A 20,255-nucleotide genomic window follows, 5' to 3' on the forward strand; every position below is an offset into this window, starting at 1 on the left:
AAACTTTGATATCAGAGACAAGAAAATCGACGGTTAAAAAATATTTGAAAAAATTTGATATATTTTCATGAAGTAGCTTTTTTGGTTTGGAAACTCTGGTAATTTTTTCACGATGAATTAAAAAAATCCCTATTTTTCAGCTTTATAAATGGTTTTAACTGCTTTAGCAACGTCGTTAACATTGTAACTTTCAGCAATGTTACTGAGATTATGATGGCATTGCCAATTTTTTTAGTCTGTTTTTTAATCTTTCTAAATATTTTATAAGAATTCAAAAGTTATATCTGATTTTAATTTCTAAACATGTGATATAAGTAGCTTTCATTAGTTCATGTAATTTAGTTTAAATGGAATGCATCTTTATAAAATTTGTTTAACGACTTATATGTATATATGTGTGTGTGTGTGTGTGTGTGTGAAGGAATTCTGGGTTACTTCCGATGAACTTATCTGGATTACTTAATTTTTTTTATTATTATTATGATTCTTCGAATTTGTTATCTGAAATATATTTATTGTAAATTAGACAACACTATTTTCGTTCATTAAAATACATGACTTTCCATTATTGATATTTTTTTATTTAAAAAGAGTAGAAAATGGAATATTATAAATGTATTCCGGGACGCTGTTTTATTACTATTTTTTAAATACTTACAACAGCGATATTCTATTAAAAAATAATTTGGTATTTTTAAAAACACTGAATTAACCAAACATACAGAATACATTTCCTAATTAAAATGTTATACACGATTTTATTTATTTAAAAATAATGTTTTACTATGAACAGAATCCCTTTAAGTTACAAGATCAAATTATTTTCGCTCTCATTTTTTTATTTGCATAATACATGTTTCTAATTTTTACTTTTTAGGAAGAAGTGAAAAAAGTATAAGTACATAATGATATAAGACAAGATGGTTACAACTTTCTTTTTACGCTAGCTTTCTTTTTTCTCTTACTTTCTTTCAAAATCTACTTTTATTTCTCTTGGGAACTTCTTCTAGTTGTTTTAATGTATCCTTTTAGATTTTTTTTGAAACTTAACATTGATAAACTATTATAAATAATTTTTTACCGTAAGTACTCATTTTAAAATTAATAACTGTATTACATGCTTCTCATTCATATGTATTACTCTAAAATCTAAAAACTTTTGAATATACAAAATTATAATGAATAGCCAATTCTAAATCTTATTTTAGTGCATAATTCATTTGAAACAACTTATAAAATATCCATGTTACAGAAGTGTAGCAATAGATTTTGCTGCTAAAAAATTAACAGTTATCAGTAAAAATAGAAACAGATAAGAGTCATATTTTTTTAAATCGTTTTCAAAATGATACGTAGTACACACAAGTATAAGAATTACGTAAAGATTCGTCCATGTAATTTTAATAATTTTCCACTTATTTATAATCATTTCAAATTATCAACAATTCTCCAATTGTGTATAATAATTTCATCTGATCGATAATATTATATTTATTAGCACATGTTTAATACTCACTTTTTTAATATTTGAAAATTTTGTGAAAACAAAGTTATGTCAAAATGTCAAATTTGGAAATATATTTTAATATCTATTTAATTTTAAAAAGGCAAATAAAATTCCAATTACAATAGTGAATAAATTGATATTGTATAATTAAAAATATAAAGTTATTCGTGTGTGTTTCAAAAACCAATTAACTCTGAAAATAATTGCGGATATAGGCACATGAACTACAAATTAAAAAGAAAAAATATATTTGTATTCGAATAAATTTTACGTTCTATTTCTTCGTGAATCACAAAAAATCATCTTAGGAAATTATGTATGTCTCATCTGCTATTAATCTCTCTAAGGATAAAATAATTTTAAAAAAATATCCAAATGCATGAAATCTCGCATATGTTTTATGAATGATATGTTATATCTGCTCCAAATTTTGAATAAATCTTTCAGTAAGCCTTTTTATATATATTTTTATTTATACAGTTGTGAATGACTGAAATGATGACACAAAAGTTCAACAATCTAAATGAGGATAGGATTTTTAACATGTTGTATTGAAGGAAAAATTGCAGAAAAGTGTCTAATTTTGGAGAAAATGCATCAAATGATAGTCATTTTGTATATTTATCTGCTTCTATGTATGCGAACACTTTAAATAGAAAACCAAAAAAACCGAATAAATAATATTTGTATGTGATCTTGATTATGAGAGATTTAAAATATATTAAAAGAGATTTTAAATTTTTAAAAGAGTTAAAATTGTTTTTATAATCAGTTCGAGTGCTAATCTTTCGATTTTTACTAATACTAATGCTAATATAATGACATCCATTTTTTCATATCTTTTTAGTAGAGAAGAGATTGAATTCGATACGTATTTTGGATATATATATATATATATATATATATATATATATATAGGAAGGAGTCCAAAATACGTATCGAATTCAATCTCTTCTCTACTAAAAAGATATGAAAAAATGGATGTCATTATATTAGCATTAGTATTAGTAAAAATCGAAAGATTAGCACTCGAACTGATTATAAAAACAGTTTTAACTCTTTTAAAAATTTAAAATCTCTTTTAATATATTTTAAATCTCTCATATTTGTGGTCTGGACATCTTTTGTACAATTAAAGAGCAAATTAATATATTGCACTTCAGTATATATGAACTGATGACGTATGATTTTCTCGAAAATATAGTTCGAGATGAAATCAAACATATCGAATTACACCGATCATTGTGGATTTTTTGCACAATGTAATGATTCATAGTTTTCAATTTCGTAATAATATTGTAGAAAGATAAACATTAAAATATATGTTATTTCTTTTTCTCTCTCTCTTTTAATATCGCATGTCATTCCTACAAGCCTGTGGTTTACTTATCCTAATTGCTAGCATTTTAACACACATTTCCTGATTCGTATTTAACTTATTTTTTCCTATAATTCCTGCCTTGGATATGAGGATTTAAAAAAAATACACCTCTCTCTCCCATTTAAATTCTTTGAACTCCTTTAAGACTGCATATAAGATATGAAAACTGTATTGCACATCCAACATACATAGCATATATGCATTTTAAACATTAGAATTTTCACTATAATTCAAATAGTATATATTCTAATTCAAGTTATATTCCAATTCAAGAGATTGAACTGATATTTTATCTAGACTGTTTGCTAGTATTAATCACTCTCTTAACTACATTTAAGTAAGATTAAAACATACGATTCTTAAACAAGCTTAACATTCTAGATTTTTCAATTTAAAGCTTTCCACTGCAATTCCAAATAGTATCATCAAAATATTCCTAAATGAAAATGCCACTTAGTTTGGCAACAAATATTTTCAAAAAATTTTAAGAAAAAAAATCTCAAATTTGCCGATTTTTCTTGAGTAATCTCGGAAGATTTGAACCTCTAACGTTTTGAAGAACGGGAATCTTTTAACGAAATTACTTTTTTTTCGCAAGTGAAGCGTTGAAACTTTCGGATCATAGGGGGAAATATATATCCAGTTCAGTCGGAAGGCTTCAATAGGGGTAATAAAGCCAGCCACCGATTTCAAGAGGGTTTCTTTCTTTTTCTTTCACAGGAATTCACAAGAAGTACAAATGGCTATTATTTCATCGCAACTAATGAATCAGGTTTTTCAGAACCGATAAAACTTTTAAAGTGTCGAACGCTTTTAGCTCAAAACTCGATACCTGAAGAAACTGGAAAATGGCAAACATTTCTTGCCATCACTTTTATACCTTTTCTATTAATACCCAGTGTCATCACAGACACTGGATATTAATAGACAAGTATTAAATAAGAAGCAAAATTAATATTCATTTGGTTATAAAATAAATCACAGATTGTTAAAATTTTATCTTAAATTTTCTTTAAAGGTATTTTTAAGACGGTTTAATATGAATAATTTTCATTAGTAAATGGAAATACCGTTATGATTTTAAATGATGAAATTATTTGAGTTAACCCTTTAAAGGACCATTTTTTTTCTAGTCATATTATGTAAATATATTTTTAGGCTTGAAATTAGAATAAGAAAAAGGATTCATTTAGTTTATTAGAAAAATTTAATTTGATTAATTAATTAATTTGGTTAATTAATAATTAAGTAAAAAATCAAGACATATCATTTTGTGTAAGATAAAGAACTGAAGCATCTAAGTTTCTGTCTTTCTAAAAAAATTTATCAGAACTTATGCAAATCTACATAATTTCATACAAAGATTGATAAATTTGGTTGGAAGCATACTTCCCACGGCCCTAGAAAGGGTTAATATATATTTCGATCACAAAAATCATCAATTAAAAAAATATGAAAAAAATAGCAACAGACATTTAATCGAAATTGTACATTAAATGACTAGCTAATAGTAAAAAGTTTGTTATTTTGATGATAAAAGTCAAATTGCACTAATCTTCTACAGCAATAATGCACTTTGATCATTAGTTGGAAAAATCATTAGTTGTCAAAATATTACTCAGAAAAATATTTAAAAATAATTTAAGCAATTAAATTAGTAATCTTGAAAAAACTTTGCTTAAATCTTTTGCTTAACCAGGTTGGACATAATACAAATCCTATGAACTAAATGTTGTTATAAAAACAAATCATTAAATTTGTTAGTAACCTTTCAAGTACATCTGAAAATTTCTCTCTGAAAGAGAGAAAAAAACCCTCAAATTCCCTCATTCTTCTTGTATAATCCCAGCAGGTTTGAACTTCGACTGTTTTCACGAACTGAAATCTTTTAACAAAATTACTTTTTTTCGCAAGTGAAGCGATGAAACCTCGGAATCTTGCGGGAAAATATATTTCCACAGAAGTCGGAGGACTTTAACAGAAGCAATAAAACTAGCTGCCGATTGCATGAATGCTTTTTTTTTCTTTCTGTACAGGAATTTACGGCAGTACAAATAGTCATTATTTCTTCCCAGCTTGCGAATGAGAGGGCTACAGTATCGGTGTAAATTCCAATAGCATGAAACGTTTTCTCTTTCATATCTATAGAAATTGAACGACGATAAATAAATTCAGCCTTTCAGTTGGTTACTTGTCTGATGCATGGGACTATAATGGGTGAGCTATAAATAGTTGATAGAACATATTTCTGAATTACTTTAAGTTAAATTTAAATAATTCTTATGACAGTTTTTAATTACCTTATCGAAAAAACCGATATTTATATTTCGATGCTTTGTATAGACCGAAATAAAATTTAAAAAAATCGGCAACAATATTAATTGTGAGGATTTTCGAATACGGTTCAGTTACTCTTTGTGCACTGTTTCGACGCATAATTAATTTAAGCTCTTTTTATCATTATTCTAATTCTATCGTAATTTTGCTTTCATTATGATTTAAATACATTAAGTCACGCATATCTTTTTTTGTTTGTTTGTTTTCGGCAATAAATGTATTTCTGAAACCAATTATGAAGTCTAAATTTTATACATTCCTTCGATCATCCCAATCATATTCAGTAAAACAATCTTGATAATTAAGCATTTAAAATTTCTGAGATCAAATATGACAATATTTTAGAGTTCTGAATATTGTCATTTTTGGACAATTAACAATTTTATTATTTTGAGCCAATCTGCCTTGGAAAAACTCCGGAGGCTGATTAGTATATTATTGGTATATTATGAAGAGATCTGAAATCGCTCATACTTATTGCATAGTCAAATTTTTACAATTCAATCCGTTTTAATTGCAATAGTGGATCGTTCTTTATTTACAAGAAATAAAAGTTGTAAGAGGATTTTAAAAAATGTGACAGGCAGGAAAGAGGATATATGTGTAAAAGTTGAAATATATATTTCATCAGAACATTTATTGACTCAAACGGAATAAAATATCAGTTTCACATCATTTAAATCATTTTCACAAGCATATAGAGGTGGTTATCAAAATAATGGAAACACCTTGGGTTTATAAAGAATCCTTTATTAGTATGGTGTAGAACCGCCTTTAGCATGTAATTCAACTTGGATGCGCCTAAGAATCGATTCATAAAAGTGTTGAATAGTGTTTAGAGGAATATTTTACCATTCTTCCTGGAGATATTGTGAAGGTTTTGGGAGAGATGCTGGTGATGGATATCGATTCAGTACTGAACGCTCTAAAATAGATCATAACGATTCAATTATATTAGGGCCGGGTGATTGTGCGAGCCAAGGCAGATGTTTAACTTCGTCCCCGTGTTCATCAAACCATGATCGAACAAGTTTCGCTGCATGATAGATGCATTATCATTCTGAAAATATCCATCTCTTGCAAGAAATAAAGTTTGCATCATAGAATGGACCTCGTTAGCTAAATAACCTCTATACTTTTCCCAGTGATCCTTTCTTTCAGGGTTACGATTAGTCTAGGAGAAAATTACGACGTGGTTGTCCATATCATGACAGACCCATCTCCATTCTTGATAGTTGGAAGGAGACAATCACGATCATAAACTTGTGCAGGGGTCTTCCAAACGTGCACCTGTTCTGTTGTACGGAAATATGTGAAACACGATTCGTCAGATCATATTACTTCCTTCCACTTATCAATCGACCAGGTTTTGTGAGTGTGACACCACTGTAGACAATGTTTATCATTAACATCTCTTACAAGTGGCTTAGGAAATGCTGATCTGCCATAAATGTTCTGTTTATGAAGATGCCTTCTAATTATAACCACTGACACTGGAGAATCCAGATGGGTATTGAGCTCTGCGGTCACTTTTGCTGCAGTTGCCCGCTTTTTAGACATTACAATCCGCTTCAACATCCATCGATTTCTTCCACAGAGACTCTCTTCCTGCCCACTATTTTACTTTGCCAAGCTTGTATTGCTAAGTGTATGTTGTCATGAATTTAGACATCATTTCTCTAGAAATGCCTGAATGTCGGGTTGCTTCAGACACACTTGCTCCAAATAGAAGGGCTCTTATAATTTGGCATCTTTGAAAAAAATCAATGAATTACAGAACTTCAATAAAATTGAACCACACTACTAGAATATATACATTACTATTTATAAAAAAAACTGGTAACTATCATTATATTTTAAAGTTTACGAAGTGTATTCAAAAATGTCACTTTTATTCACAGGTGTTTCCATTATTTTGATTACCACCTGCACCTCATACCAATTGTTTATAAATTTACCTTTGACCCTTAATAGAGAAATATTCTTTATATATTAAAGTATATTTGACTTTCAATAGAAGTGGATGATTAAATTAATAATATAGATATTTTGAAAGTGCACAGAAAATCTTTTTTTGCATTTATTGTTTTTGAATATATTATATATTACATTTATTTCATTTCATACAGACATTCATAATTCTCAGTGCTGAAACTTACACTTTTTCTTGATTAACTATGTAATAAGAATTAGCTTAGTCTTTAAATTTGAGTTTTATGAACGTGATGGCAGTATTTTGATAAAAGCTAATTTTTCCTATACATCCGTAACGTGCTCATGAAAGTTAAAATTTTATATTTATTTTGTACGAAATAAATCTTGGGGAAAATATAATTCAAAAAATCCCTAAAAATAGAGATTTAATTTATAGGTTAAAACTTTGGTACTATAGAAATCATATTTTTTTAAATTAAAGATAATATAAAAAAGAACAATTTTATGCTTTAATATTTTTGAAAGTTATCTCTAAGAATTCCAATATTTCACTTAGTTTTAAGTAATTAAAATTCTAACTAAAATTTCCAAAATAACGCTCCAAGGTACATATTCCCATCCTCCAAATTTTGTGTCTGCCAAATTATATAGCTCTATGCCAAATGGTGCGGCCAATATAAATACATATTCATCTTTGTTATAAGTGCAGATAAAGATTACATTTATTACTCACACACGGTTAATATACCATAATTGATTTCTTTTAAAATCAAACTATAATGAATTAATTTTTAGTTATATGAAGTCATAAGATTCACATTGCTTCAAACATCTTCTGTCCTCTAATTTCATCAGTGCCGCGTCCGAAATAAAGAGTAAATTTTGATAAATCCTGCACCTTTTACCTCAAGTGTAAAAAAATACTTATAATATTTTGATTCCATTTAATTTATCATGAACATGAGCCAGACCTTTACCATGAAATATCAATTTGAGATTTATTTCATTTCATTTGAACAAACAAGAAATCGTTTTTTGCATATATTAACAACACATTCAGCTTGTATTACATAAAGCTTTACGTGTAATTACTGTTCACTCTTTCGAGTACCTACAGCTTAATAGCATACTTACTGTTTCGTGTTACTGTTTTCATGTACTTACTATTATTGTTTTTATGTTTACAGGAGAATGTAAATTAACTTTTAAAATATTATTCTGGGAATTTTTAGGGACCAAATATTCCCTTTTTCAACATGGAACCGAGTATGCAATTGTTTGTGTGTGTGTTGACACGCCTCTATACTTATAGTTGAAATCATTCAATTTACCCTATAATGATTGTTTGAAGGATTTCAAGCGATAATATTCATATCATTAAAAGGCGAGTAAAGTCATTTCATTATTTAAAGAGTTAATAGGCAAGCTGTAAATATATAAAATGAATAAATTAATAGCGTATGGGACATAATAGGACTTATGGTATACTTATCAAAATTGAATGTTATAATGCTGCAGTTAGATGATGGAAGACATGAGAAATCTGAGAAATACTCGTTAATCCTTAATGAAAGGCCTCAATGTGCAATGTTTTTGCTTAAATGTGAAAAAGAGTTATATAGCAAATTGGAAAATATTTGAAGAATTCGATTTTTTTTTTCGATATATAAAATAGAAAAATAAGGGAATTCAATGCAATTTTCTAGCTAAGGGTGATCTAGCAATACTTTCTAATTTTTATTAGAACCTATCATATTTTATTAAAAGTATTTTTTTTTATTGTTTTCACATATTATCTCAGGCCCAATAATAGCCAGTCATCAACGTTTTTTTTTGGCATCAACGCCAAGTTTTTTTGCTTTCGACTGGACTTCATTTTTTTTCTAATATATCAAAAGGTCTATCTCGTTTTAAGTCCTAAATATATGATATAAATAGAGCTTTCTTTTATGAAGTTTATCCTAAATGAAATATAGAGCTAATAATACATCCACTTATCCTTATTTTTCATCAGCTTACTAGTAAATGATAAAAGCTAGTGTTCAAAATAAAATCATAAAACCTTTATATTATATATATATATATATATATATATATATATATATATATATATATATATGTGTGTGTGTGTGTGTGTGTGTGTGTGTGTGTGTGTGTGTGTGTGTGTGTGTGCGTGTGTGTGTGTGTATACTATATACACTGGATTCAGAAAAATTGAAAATGATTTTAATAAAAATTAAAAATATACATACAATATGAAATTATTTATCAAAATGGAAGGACCTTGTCAGAAAGTTATTTAATCTTTCCTTCTCTCTTATAGAATAATAATAATAAAAAAAAGAACAATAGCAATAATAATATTTTCAAACAGCTCTCGGTAATTTTAATAATAATTCATTTTATAATTTACTAAATTGTCAACAACATCTAGACAGAAAATTAAGTAAAATTTTAGTAATTATTTTTTAAATTGGACAAAATTTAAAAGTTATAGACTCATTGGAAATATTTATTGTGATTAGTTACAATTAAATATCATACATATGACATTAAATCCATGACTGTCTTAACAACTGTCTTAAAATATTTTTAAACATCATTTTGTGACATATATTAAAACAGAGTTGTTTTAACGATTTTAAATCTTTTTTTCAATTTCCCGTATATATACTAAAGGGAACTTATTGTAATCGTCAAAAAATTAGAACTCATAAAGGATGACGTGAAAGATCCAGAAAAAAGTCTATATTCACCTCAAAGGATCATATTTTCTAACTTTTATGAGACAGTTCCAAGAAGGGCATTTTCTGGGAAAACACTTTTATTCGAGAGTATGCGAGAAAATTTGGGGAGACAATTCCAACTGGTTTTATATATGATTGCACCCTCCTGATGCACAATTAAAACTTAACTTCCTGATTAAAATCCGAGTAAAAATCAAAGTAAAAATATGCACTATCATGTAAATAAAAAATCACAACTTAGTTCATATAAAAGAGTATAATAAAGCTAATTACTTTTCTAAAAATAGCTTTTATGCTATTCTCTTTTAAGATATTTATTTATTATCCTTAATGAAACATTTTAATGATTTTGCTCGGAGAAGCTTATAGCATTTAATTTAGGAATTTTTTGATATAAAAACGAATGAAATGGGGTTATACAATATTATTTCATGGCCATTTTTTTAACGCTATTGCCTTAAATATTTGCAGAAATATTATGTTAGTAGAGTAAATTCGGTATTTTTGAAAAATACTGAATTAATTAGAACATTAACATAACATTACATAATGCATTTCTTAATTAAAACTTTATACATGATTACATTTTTTATACATGTTTTTTGTCTGAAAATAATTTCTTTACATTAGACGATCTACTTATTTTCTCTTTCATTGTTTTTGTCTTAAGGTAGTCGATGTTTCTTATAATTGCTATCTAGGGAAGAAAGAAAATTAAAATCAATTACGTAATAAAATTAAGATAGGATAGCAATGTTTTCTTTGTTAACTAACGTTTTCTTTTTGTTACTTTCTTTTAAGATCATATTTTAGTTCTTTGAATCTATTTTTTTCCTTGTTTTAAAGTTTTATTTTAGTTTTAACTTAATTCTAAGAAGCTATTGTAACGTTTTTCATTTTATGCTCTCATTATAAATATATAAACTGCATATACCGCTGTTTTATCATGACGCAAAAGATAATTTTTTGAAACATGAGAGAAACGCATATAGTTTTAATCGAAAAAAAGTCTCTGAATAATCACAACACTGGCATTTTTTCCATTGTTGGAAACTCAAGAAAAATGATCCTATTTAATATTTGTGTATTTTACAAGGCAAATAAAAAGTAAATTTACATAATTAGCACCGTGACTGCTGGATGAGCCGTACATTTACGTTTTAAATAGCGTTATGATGTTCTAGGACTTACCGTCAATAGTGAAGTTCCTATACATAATGAGAAGAGTAAATGCAAAACTGTTGATATAACGTGATTTCAATATCTGACAATTTGACGATATCATGGCGATGAAATTACGTCAAAGCAAAATTAAATATAATCACGTGAATTAAACTGAAATTAAATATAGCCAATAATTCTAGCGGAGATTGCCAAAAGTTGTTGGTAGAAAAAAAAGAACAAAGATTAAGATTGGCTTCAATATAAAAACATACAGATTAAAAAGAACATAAATAAACTATTTACTATATATAATTTATTTTATTCTAAATTAGAGTAATTTTAAAAAAAGAAGTTTAAAATGTATTTGCGGGTCTGGAAAATGCATATCTTTTTATTAATATACAAAATACAAAAATTCAATTATAAAACCTTCCAAACCGAGCCAAATAGCCAACTTAAATAGTGAGACAAATGTATCAACAAGCCAAAATTCAAAAGGAATTTTACACAATTAAGACACTCAATTTTACTCAATTAGAGAAAACGTTAAATTTAGCGTTTGCAACCTTTTCTATCAAAATCATCAGCAAAAATCGATTTAAAGTCAATATAATTTTATATCAAAAGACTTAAAATAGAATATTATTAGTCAAACAAAGGATCAGGGTAAACCCTAGAATCTAGTCCCAGGAAGCCAGCCAAATATCAAACTGTATTATTTAGAGGCAAAGTCACTCTAGCTCAGTTCGGTTATATTAACTTCTCGTTTTAAAGCAACACTATAGCTATTTTGAGACGAACCTCGTGATTTTTAACCACTCCTCCAAACTTCCCCACCACACCAGCAGAACATTTGGCCCCAAGGGATTTAGCTTTCACCAGAGCCTCTTACATTACGGTTTTTTGGTTGGATCGGGTCAAAAATCTGAAACCTTACCATCAGGCTATCGTGTCCCGCAGCGTGACTCCAATTGTTAATGATTAAAATGCTATAGGTCCTTTAATAAGCGCTAAAATTTTAGTTTATAAATTTCAGCATGGAAATCTTAACCCTTATGTTCATTTTGTATAGTATACCATACATACAACTTTATAAAAATATACTACCACTATAAAATAATTTTTAACTTAGGTTTATTAAACGATTTTTATTACACGATTTTTTTTAAATTTATTTATGATGTTTTTTATAGCGTAAAGAAGCTACCGATATACATTTATTTTGCTTTTCTTCAAAAAAGCAATCTTGCCACGATAAGAGTTAATTTAAAAGTAAATAAAATTTGAAGAGCATCATTATTCGATCAAAAATAATAACAAAGTTTTCCGCCGCACCTCAGCTCAAATAGAGATATATTATACTTTCTGGTTAAAACAAGACCGTAAAATTCCAAAAGTACAAAGATGAAGCAAATACCCGAGTGATTAGCAACTAGAATAAAATCCGAATAAAATCAAATCCATTAAAGAAGAAACCACACTTAACCAATTATAACCTAAATTATAAAATTGATTGCAAACAAACTACCATTTCTAGTCTTGACACAGTCAGGTGACCAGTTCTCAAGAAACATTAAAGATTTTAATTTATTTTTCTCTATCACTTATGGAGAAAATTTTTAAAACTAAAAAAGGAATTTTCCTCTTTTACTTTCTAACCACTTTCAGGTACCCGAACTTAAATAAAATTGTCTGATTCACATTTAACTAATAAATCACTTACTTGCCTTTCTCATACTTGCCTCTCAAATATCCCATAGGTATTTTAATTTCGTACTAAAATCCTAAATGACACTTTTTTATGAAATAGTATGAAATAATGCCAGTCCTTGATACACCATCGCAATTACTGAATATTCATTTCCAAGTATTTTTATCAAATGCTATATCAAAATTTAATTACAATGAAATTGGTTGCTTCGTTGTCATCATTGTATTAGTCCAGTTATCTCCTTTTAGATAAGGAATACAGCGCCTCTACTGTGTTCTTTATTAATAGCAGTATTTTTGCATTCATTCATTCACTAGACGAATTTATAGTGATACTTACTAGATTGGTTTATTTTTAGATCGATTTATGTTCTGTTTAGTATCCATTAACGCAATTCTAATGAAAAAAAAATTATAATGGAAAGATTATCTATCAGAAAGGTCTTCAGACCATTTATCAGACAAACGTAAATAACAAAATTTCTCACAATAAACAATTAAAATGAAACCAAATTAATATAAAATATAAAGAAAGCACAATTTACTTCAGAAAATAGAAATCAATGCAGTGAATTTATGCCAATGCAACTACACTATAATCAGAATTCACTACAATAACAGTAAAAGTGTATACCAAAAATAAATTATAAAATTGATATGCCAAGATACATTGAGCAATCTGAAATATAAACAATAGATACTATAAAAATGTTACAATATATTATTTGCAAATTATTCTAAGTTGAACCTTAAAATGATTGGTTACTGTGTCAATAGCTAAATTGTTAATTTTTATTTATATCAAATTATGTAGTTCCAAGTTCTTGCAATGTATTGTGATTTTTCAATTAAAATAAATTTATTTTAATAAACTATCGAGCTTAATAATATCTGGGGTGGAATGAAGATCATTATGATCTATGCAGTGGAAGCTAGAGGCTCCATGTTTTTGAGAACATTTCTTTAACGATCGCATTCCACACAAAACACGAAGACAACGCAAGACATAAACGCGCGCACCTTAACAGAACAGCATCTCTTCTCATTTTAATTACAACGGCAATGCGTACCTAATCAGACATCGTCATGTATTATCTAAAAGAGAAGATGGAGTAATGCAACTACTACATATCATTTTTAATCAATGCCAACGTAAATAAATCTTTATTCAGAAAATTCCAAAAAGGAATTGTTTTTATTTGTGAATTCATCAAAGACAAATATTAAAACGATTTGTTTCATTTTCTCAAATATATTTATGCAAATATTGAAATGAAGGATAAAAAATAAATAAATGCAAATTTAAAGAAATTTGCTTGCGTGATTTTTATGCAAAATAATTATTTTTAAATATATTTTTTCTTCATAGAAAAGAGAAATGTAAATGACTGAATGGCATTTTTGTTTGTTTGTTTGTTTTTCATAATACTAATGCAATCGTTGCTTTTCCCTCCGAAATTGATTTTCGCGCCTCCTGCACCTTCGTTTACAAACTCTGTATTTTCATGCAATCCAGTTACCAGCCAAAGTCATGAGAGAGAAGTGTAGACTTCAAACGGAAAACAAATTGAATTATAATGCAAAAGAGAAGCACAAAAGAATTCTTATCGTTTTTTTCTCTCCCTATCATAGAAAAAAAACACATCAAAAATGAGATCCAGAACATAGACGTATCGCGAATACATGAAGTTGAAAAACTGTATTTTTTTTTGCTTCTAGAATTTTCCCCTACGGCAAAGAGATGTTGATATTAAAAGGTTTTTTTCCCCCCCTTCCATCTTTCGCGTGCCGTGGGCAGTTTGTATCGATAAAATATTTACACTTTAAAGTAGCAGGCCAGAAACGAAGTGCTTAAGTTTTATACAAGGGAGAAATAACACCTCTCTTGAAATAAAATGCTTTTCTTCAAATTAGAATTTTTAGAGAAGGTTTAATTTAAAAGATGAAAAAACAATATTGCCTGCCAATTTTATGAAAAAAAATTCCTTACAAATGGCAGCTGTAAAAGTTTGATACTTAAAAATTTGCTTCTGATAGTGAGAATTTCTGGTGTTGATGCTTCTTTATGATGAAAGAAATGCAAAAAAATTATATATTATAGCATTTACATAGCCTTACTAGCTTGTCTTTTGATACAACAGATGGCGTTACTATTAACTTTATATTATATTTTCCCTGTTGCTTCTTGGAGGTCATTATTAAATGGTATTCTTAGGGAATGTTGTGTATGTTCGTGTTCGTGTTTGTTTTGTCTTGTGAAATGTGGAACTTAGAAAATAATTAAATAACTTTTCCTGAAACTCATCTATTATTTTCATTTACCTCATGATGAGTCTCGTCCCTCTACAATATGCATTAAAATTGGAGTAACAAAGAAACTAATGTTAATGAGAAAATAAAAAAGCAAATCGTCTTATGGAAAAAATGGCTGTTTCTTTTATACATTTTCATAAATTTATTAATTATTTGAAACATTTTATTAAGACTTGATTTGCGTCTGTAAAATTCAGTGCTTAAATGAATTCGCAGCTTCATTTTGTCTTTAGATAATACTTAAATAGTAATCATAATACTTAATACTTAATTAGTATATAAATCATAAATAATTTTTTATAAAATTAACTGAATTTTAGTAAGCTGAATCGATCAAATAAATAAATTAATAGGTATAACACTTCTATAATTAAATATATTTCTATTATAAATTCATTCACAATGATTTTCATTTTAAAGAATTTTTAAAAAATTCATAACCACTATAAATACTTTAAACTACTGATCTGATCGCTTAAAGGCTTCTATGACTGTGAAATTCAAATGTATGTATAAAATACTTTTAAAATTAAATTTTCAATTTCTGGTAATATGTTGTACATTTTCAGAAAAAAAATGCAAGTATGTGAAATTGCTAGTTTGAAACAAGACAGATGCATACTATTTGCAAAAGATCTTATGTTATGTTAAACAAACTGATCTTCTGAAAAATTTCTAATGTAAAGGTTACCAAAGATCAGTTTGTTTAACATAACATGAGATCTTCAACCTTCACATTAGAAAATTTTCATTTTATCCCTTAGGAAATATTTCTTTCCGCCCATCCTATATTTCTACGTATTTGGTCTCTAAAATTTATTTTTTTTGTAATATTATTAATTACAAAACTCAACCAATCACCGAGGCAAACAAATATTTTCATGACTCATCCGTATATTAAATAAATCGAATCATAGAATTAAAGTTTTCTTTAATATGATAAAAGATAGATAGATATGACATCAAATGTTGTTTAAAAGGTTTTACCACACAGTTTTAACCAGCATTAAATGTAAGGATAGTTATATATATATATATATAGTTTCGTCACCTTCTCGTGTGACACAATTCTTTCTTGTGTTATTAAATTTAATACTAATAATAATATCTTCTACTATAGTATCTTAGTATCTGCTTTAAGTTAATTGAGAATATAAATACGATTGATTCTTCTTACGAGAAATGTCACTATCACGCATGCATTTCTAAAAATCGCAAACTTTTCATCATTAATTCCTTATTTTAGTAGTAGTAGTAAAGTAGAGCGGATGCTTCTAATGATATTTCATAATAAAACAAAAATTAAAATATCTACCAATGTGTGCAGATTACATCTCAATTCAATTTCAAATAATGACTTTTACTTGTTAATAATGGATCTTATATAGATGTCAAATACTATCAAAGCCATTAGTAGACTATTCTGTGATGACTACCCATAATTTAATATAGTTACCAATATTTATGCAATGGCCGGGGCGGGTTAAATGTCCGGTAGCGAATCGTGATTATTCTTGTAATAGCTATTTCTTTTTCACGCAAAAGATTGTAATAATCTGAAATTTATTTGGAGCATTGAATAAGTAATTATAACAGCTATATAATGATGCGCAACTTGCAGATAGTTTTTTATATAATTTTAGTATAAAAAGAGTATATGTGTACTGTTTCCGTAGTGCTACTTTTATTCACTCATAATAAAGTATTGAGACGAAAGAAAAGGCAGTAGCTACCATTGAATATTTCTCTGATGATTGCGCTTGATTTTTTTAATATTTATGATCATTTATTCAATTATTGAGTCTAATTAAATGTCGGATCACGCTTCGAGGTTTATATTTTATTTTTTCTTTTCCATGTAAATTCATATTTCCAGGAAAGCATGTAGAACATTGAATATGCAATTGTTAGAATTCGAAAATTACCAATGTATAATGATATATAACACGCTAGTAATTTCTGTGATAGATCTAGAAAAAAAGGCATACACTCTTGTCCAAGAATAATTCACAATTTAAAAAATAAGAAATGCTGCTTAAAAGAAGAGAATTTGATAATAAACATTTTTTTTTTCATTTTTATTTAATACGTTATATGCGCATTGCTCGTACACGCATAGTGTTTAGTACATTGCGTTATTTTTCCTTTTTATGCGTAAAGAATAAAATAATTGCTTTTAAAGTATAAAATATAATTAAATTATTCAATTTTATGAAATACATTTTTTGAAAAAAGAAAAGACTGTATGCCTCATGAATTTTATCGCCAATAGGTTTTAAAAGGAAGTATAAGAATATATAAAACAATAAAAGATAAGAAAAGAAATAAAAATTCATAGAAATGCTGATTGTTAAATGCATCCCATAATATCATTTTTTTTTTTTTTTAAATTTGAAATTTATTTATTTATTTATTTTACAATCAGCATTTTACAATTAATTTATGCATTTAACAATCAGCATTTCTATGAATTTTTATTTCTTTTCTTATCTTTTATTGTTTCAATACAAAATTATAGGAGATGGTTATATGATCTTATATTTTTTTTTACGTTATTAAATTCCTTGCACGTGTTTGTGCAATTTATAACGAACTGGACTAATGTTAATTGAAAAAAAAAACTTTAGGTATTTATTTATTAATAGCATATCCTCAGCCTATAATTCTCTGCTTTAAATCCATGAGAAGAAAACTTAATTAACTTATTCTCTTGAACTCAATAATTTCAACATTGCATTTTTAGATATTCTGTTTTAAAAAAATAAGATAAAATTATTATTTTGTTTTTTTTTTTTCTTTAGAATTTGCTTACCTTGCATGAAGAAGATGACCAATAATGAAACAACATTGTTCAGCATTGTTTCAATCACTCCAATATTGATCTCTTTATTATATCATGTGATGAGATGATTCAGACGCATCGTTTCATACAATCTGAAAAAAAATTAGATATGTTAAGGAAAGAATTAAATATTTTGCTTAAGTAAACGTTTTACTGGCTATTAAATTATTTACTTTCATTAAATTGAAAATATGATTTCCAACATTTTCATACGAATAAAAATTATTAATTCTGAGAATGAGTTTTTATATTATCTGAAACATGTTTATCATATCTTAGAATCTCCTTTTCGCTGTATAATACATAAATAGTTTCAAACGAATAAATGTTAATATAATTATGAAAGTGTTATATTTTCTAAAATCACAAATATAGAATATTGTATCACATAGCCAGGGGCGAAGGCTTCATTTTAAATTTTAAAGTATCAGTGAGAAGAGAAAAACGTTAGCCATAATTGGTTTTTTGGATTGAGTGACTGGTGAACAGTCTCTTATAGAAGAAATAAGCAATTATGTCAGCTGAAGAAATTTATACCTTAGAAATATTCCAGAATTTTTTCATTAGTATAAATACTTACCAATAGTCTCGTATGGATAAAATCGGTGTACCATTGCTGATGGATTTAAAATTGCTAAAATCGAATAAAAAAAAGAGAGTTGTAAGATGCCATCGAAACTCAGCACTAATACTAATTTTCCCCCTATGATTCTGCTCCAAAATCGGATTTTAATAAATGAATGCTAATTTAATAAAATCAAATAAGATTTTCCAGCACTATACTTGTGTTACAGCCCAGAATTGTTAAGGTCAAAATTTACTTTATAATCAAACCATATATCAATATTTTTTATTAACTTTGGATATTATCCTTTAATAGATTTCAGATTGGAAATGTTTGAAAATGTTATCAAATTTGCATTTTTAGAACCAAGAATTTGCGAAATTTAGCATTAGATTAAACACAGTTAAGGCTGTTTAAATTATTGTTTTGAGTGCCAGAACTTGGCAACTTTCGAGTTCATCACCTCAGTAATTGCATGATTTAAAGTATAAAGCTGATAGAATCATTCAGCATAGACATTTTATCATTCACAGTATCATACTCCAATAATTTTAAAGAATACTTTAAATATATCTGAATAAAAAGGCAATTTTTATTGCATTTAAATAAATATTTCTTCCACAAACAAGTAAAGTAGAAATATTTATTAAAAACTTATAATAAAGTTGATACACCAACTCAGAATCAAAATTGTTTGGGTTTAAAATTAAAATAGACTTAACAAATATTTCCTAAATTTTAAATTCATACGAATCCGATTTTCAATTTACGAAGTTTCAATTATTGTTTAAATATCTTGGATTATAACTACATGTAAGTTTATTTAAAAAGTTATTAAAATAAAATTTTATGATACTACTATTCTTTTCTAAGATATATCAAGGAAGATATTCCTTTAAAAAAGAGTTAGTATCTTTTTAATGTCAGACATTTAGTACATTCATTTAAAAAGACGTCAGAAACAAATCATGTTATGTTTTTATTAAACTTTTGATGATTGTTCATTAAGTGGATCATCCATTCATCGATATTCCTATCAATATAAATCAATAAATAAACAGATTCAATTTCAAAATAACTATATCGAAAAGTGAATTCCATCGATGAATTCGGTTTGGTGTTCAAAATAGAATATGTTTACATAAAAATTTATTTTATATATCTGAAACACCTCATGCTCTTTATTTATGAATACATTAAAATTTTATCTATCAACTTATGTTTTAACGTACAGCATAATATTACCATAAACATCAATCGAGGGAATACTTGGTATAATTATTAAGAAATATAACCATTATTATATTATTAAGAAATCAATAAAATTTAATAAATTCGTAGTTCGGTGTGAAGATTATGCTTTCGCTAATAAGCTTTATTCTGTATTCAAATAATATTTTAAAATTTTTCGCATTCTTCTAACTTACATTTTTGTTTAAAATTTTGTTAACGTTAAACGTTAGATTTCTTCCTACAAATGTCCACTATGTAGTTATAAAGTTTGGAAATTAATTGGAATAATTTATTATTTCGCTTTTAAATGTAATTAAGTAGCACTATTGTATTTATGATTTTGAATAATGTAATTATTAATTTTAAAATATGATTAAAATTATTATTGAAAAGAATTTATATTGCAAAAATTGAAATATTCCATAAACTCTCTAAATGAAGAAGCAAAAGAAATTTAAAAATTCTTTCAAAATGATATCAATGTGAATTTTTGTAGAGCATAATTAAGGTTTAATATTTAA

General features: G+C 26.9%; 1 protein-coding gene across 1 annotated transcript in view; it reads right to left on the minus strand.

Annotated features, from left to right (window-relative positions):
* Window positions 1–20,255, minus strand: part of LOC129966173 (endothelial cell-selective adhesion molecule-like) — a 372,715-nt gene that overhangs the window by 152,500 nt on the left and 199,960 nt on the right. Inside the window, exon 2 of the mRNA XM_056080574.1 lies at window positions 17,907–18,028. Coding sequence (XP_055936549.1) covers window positions 17,907–17,952 — 46 coding nt within the window. The 5' untranslated portion in view covers window positions 17,953–18,028. The remainder of the gene's footprint in view (window positions 1–17,906; window positions 18,029–20,255) is intronic.

The sequence above is a fragment of the Argiope bruennichi genome, chromosome 4 (genome assembly GCF_947563725.1).
Source record: "Argiope bruennichi chromosome 4, qqArgBrue1.1, whole genome shotgun sequence".
NCBI lineage: Eukaryota > Metazoa > Arthropoda > Arachnida > Araneae > Araneidae > Argiope > Argiope bruennichi.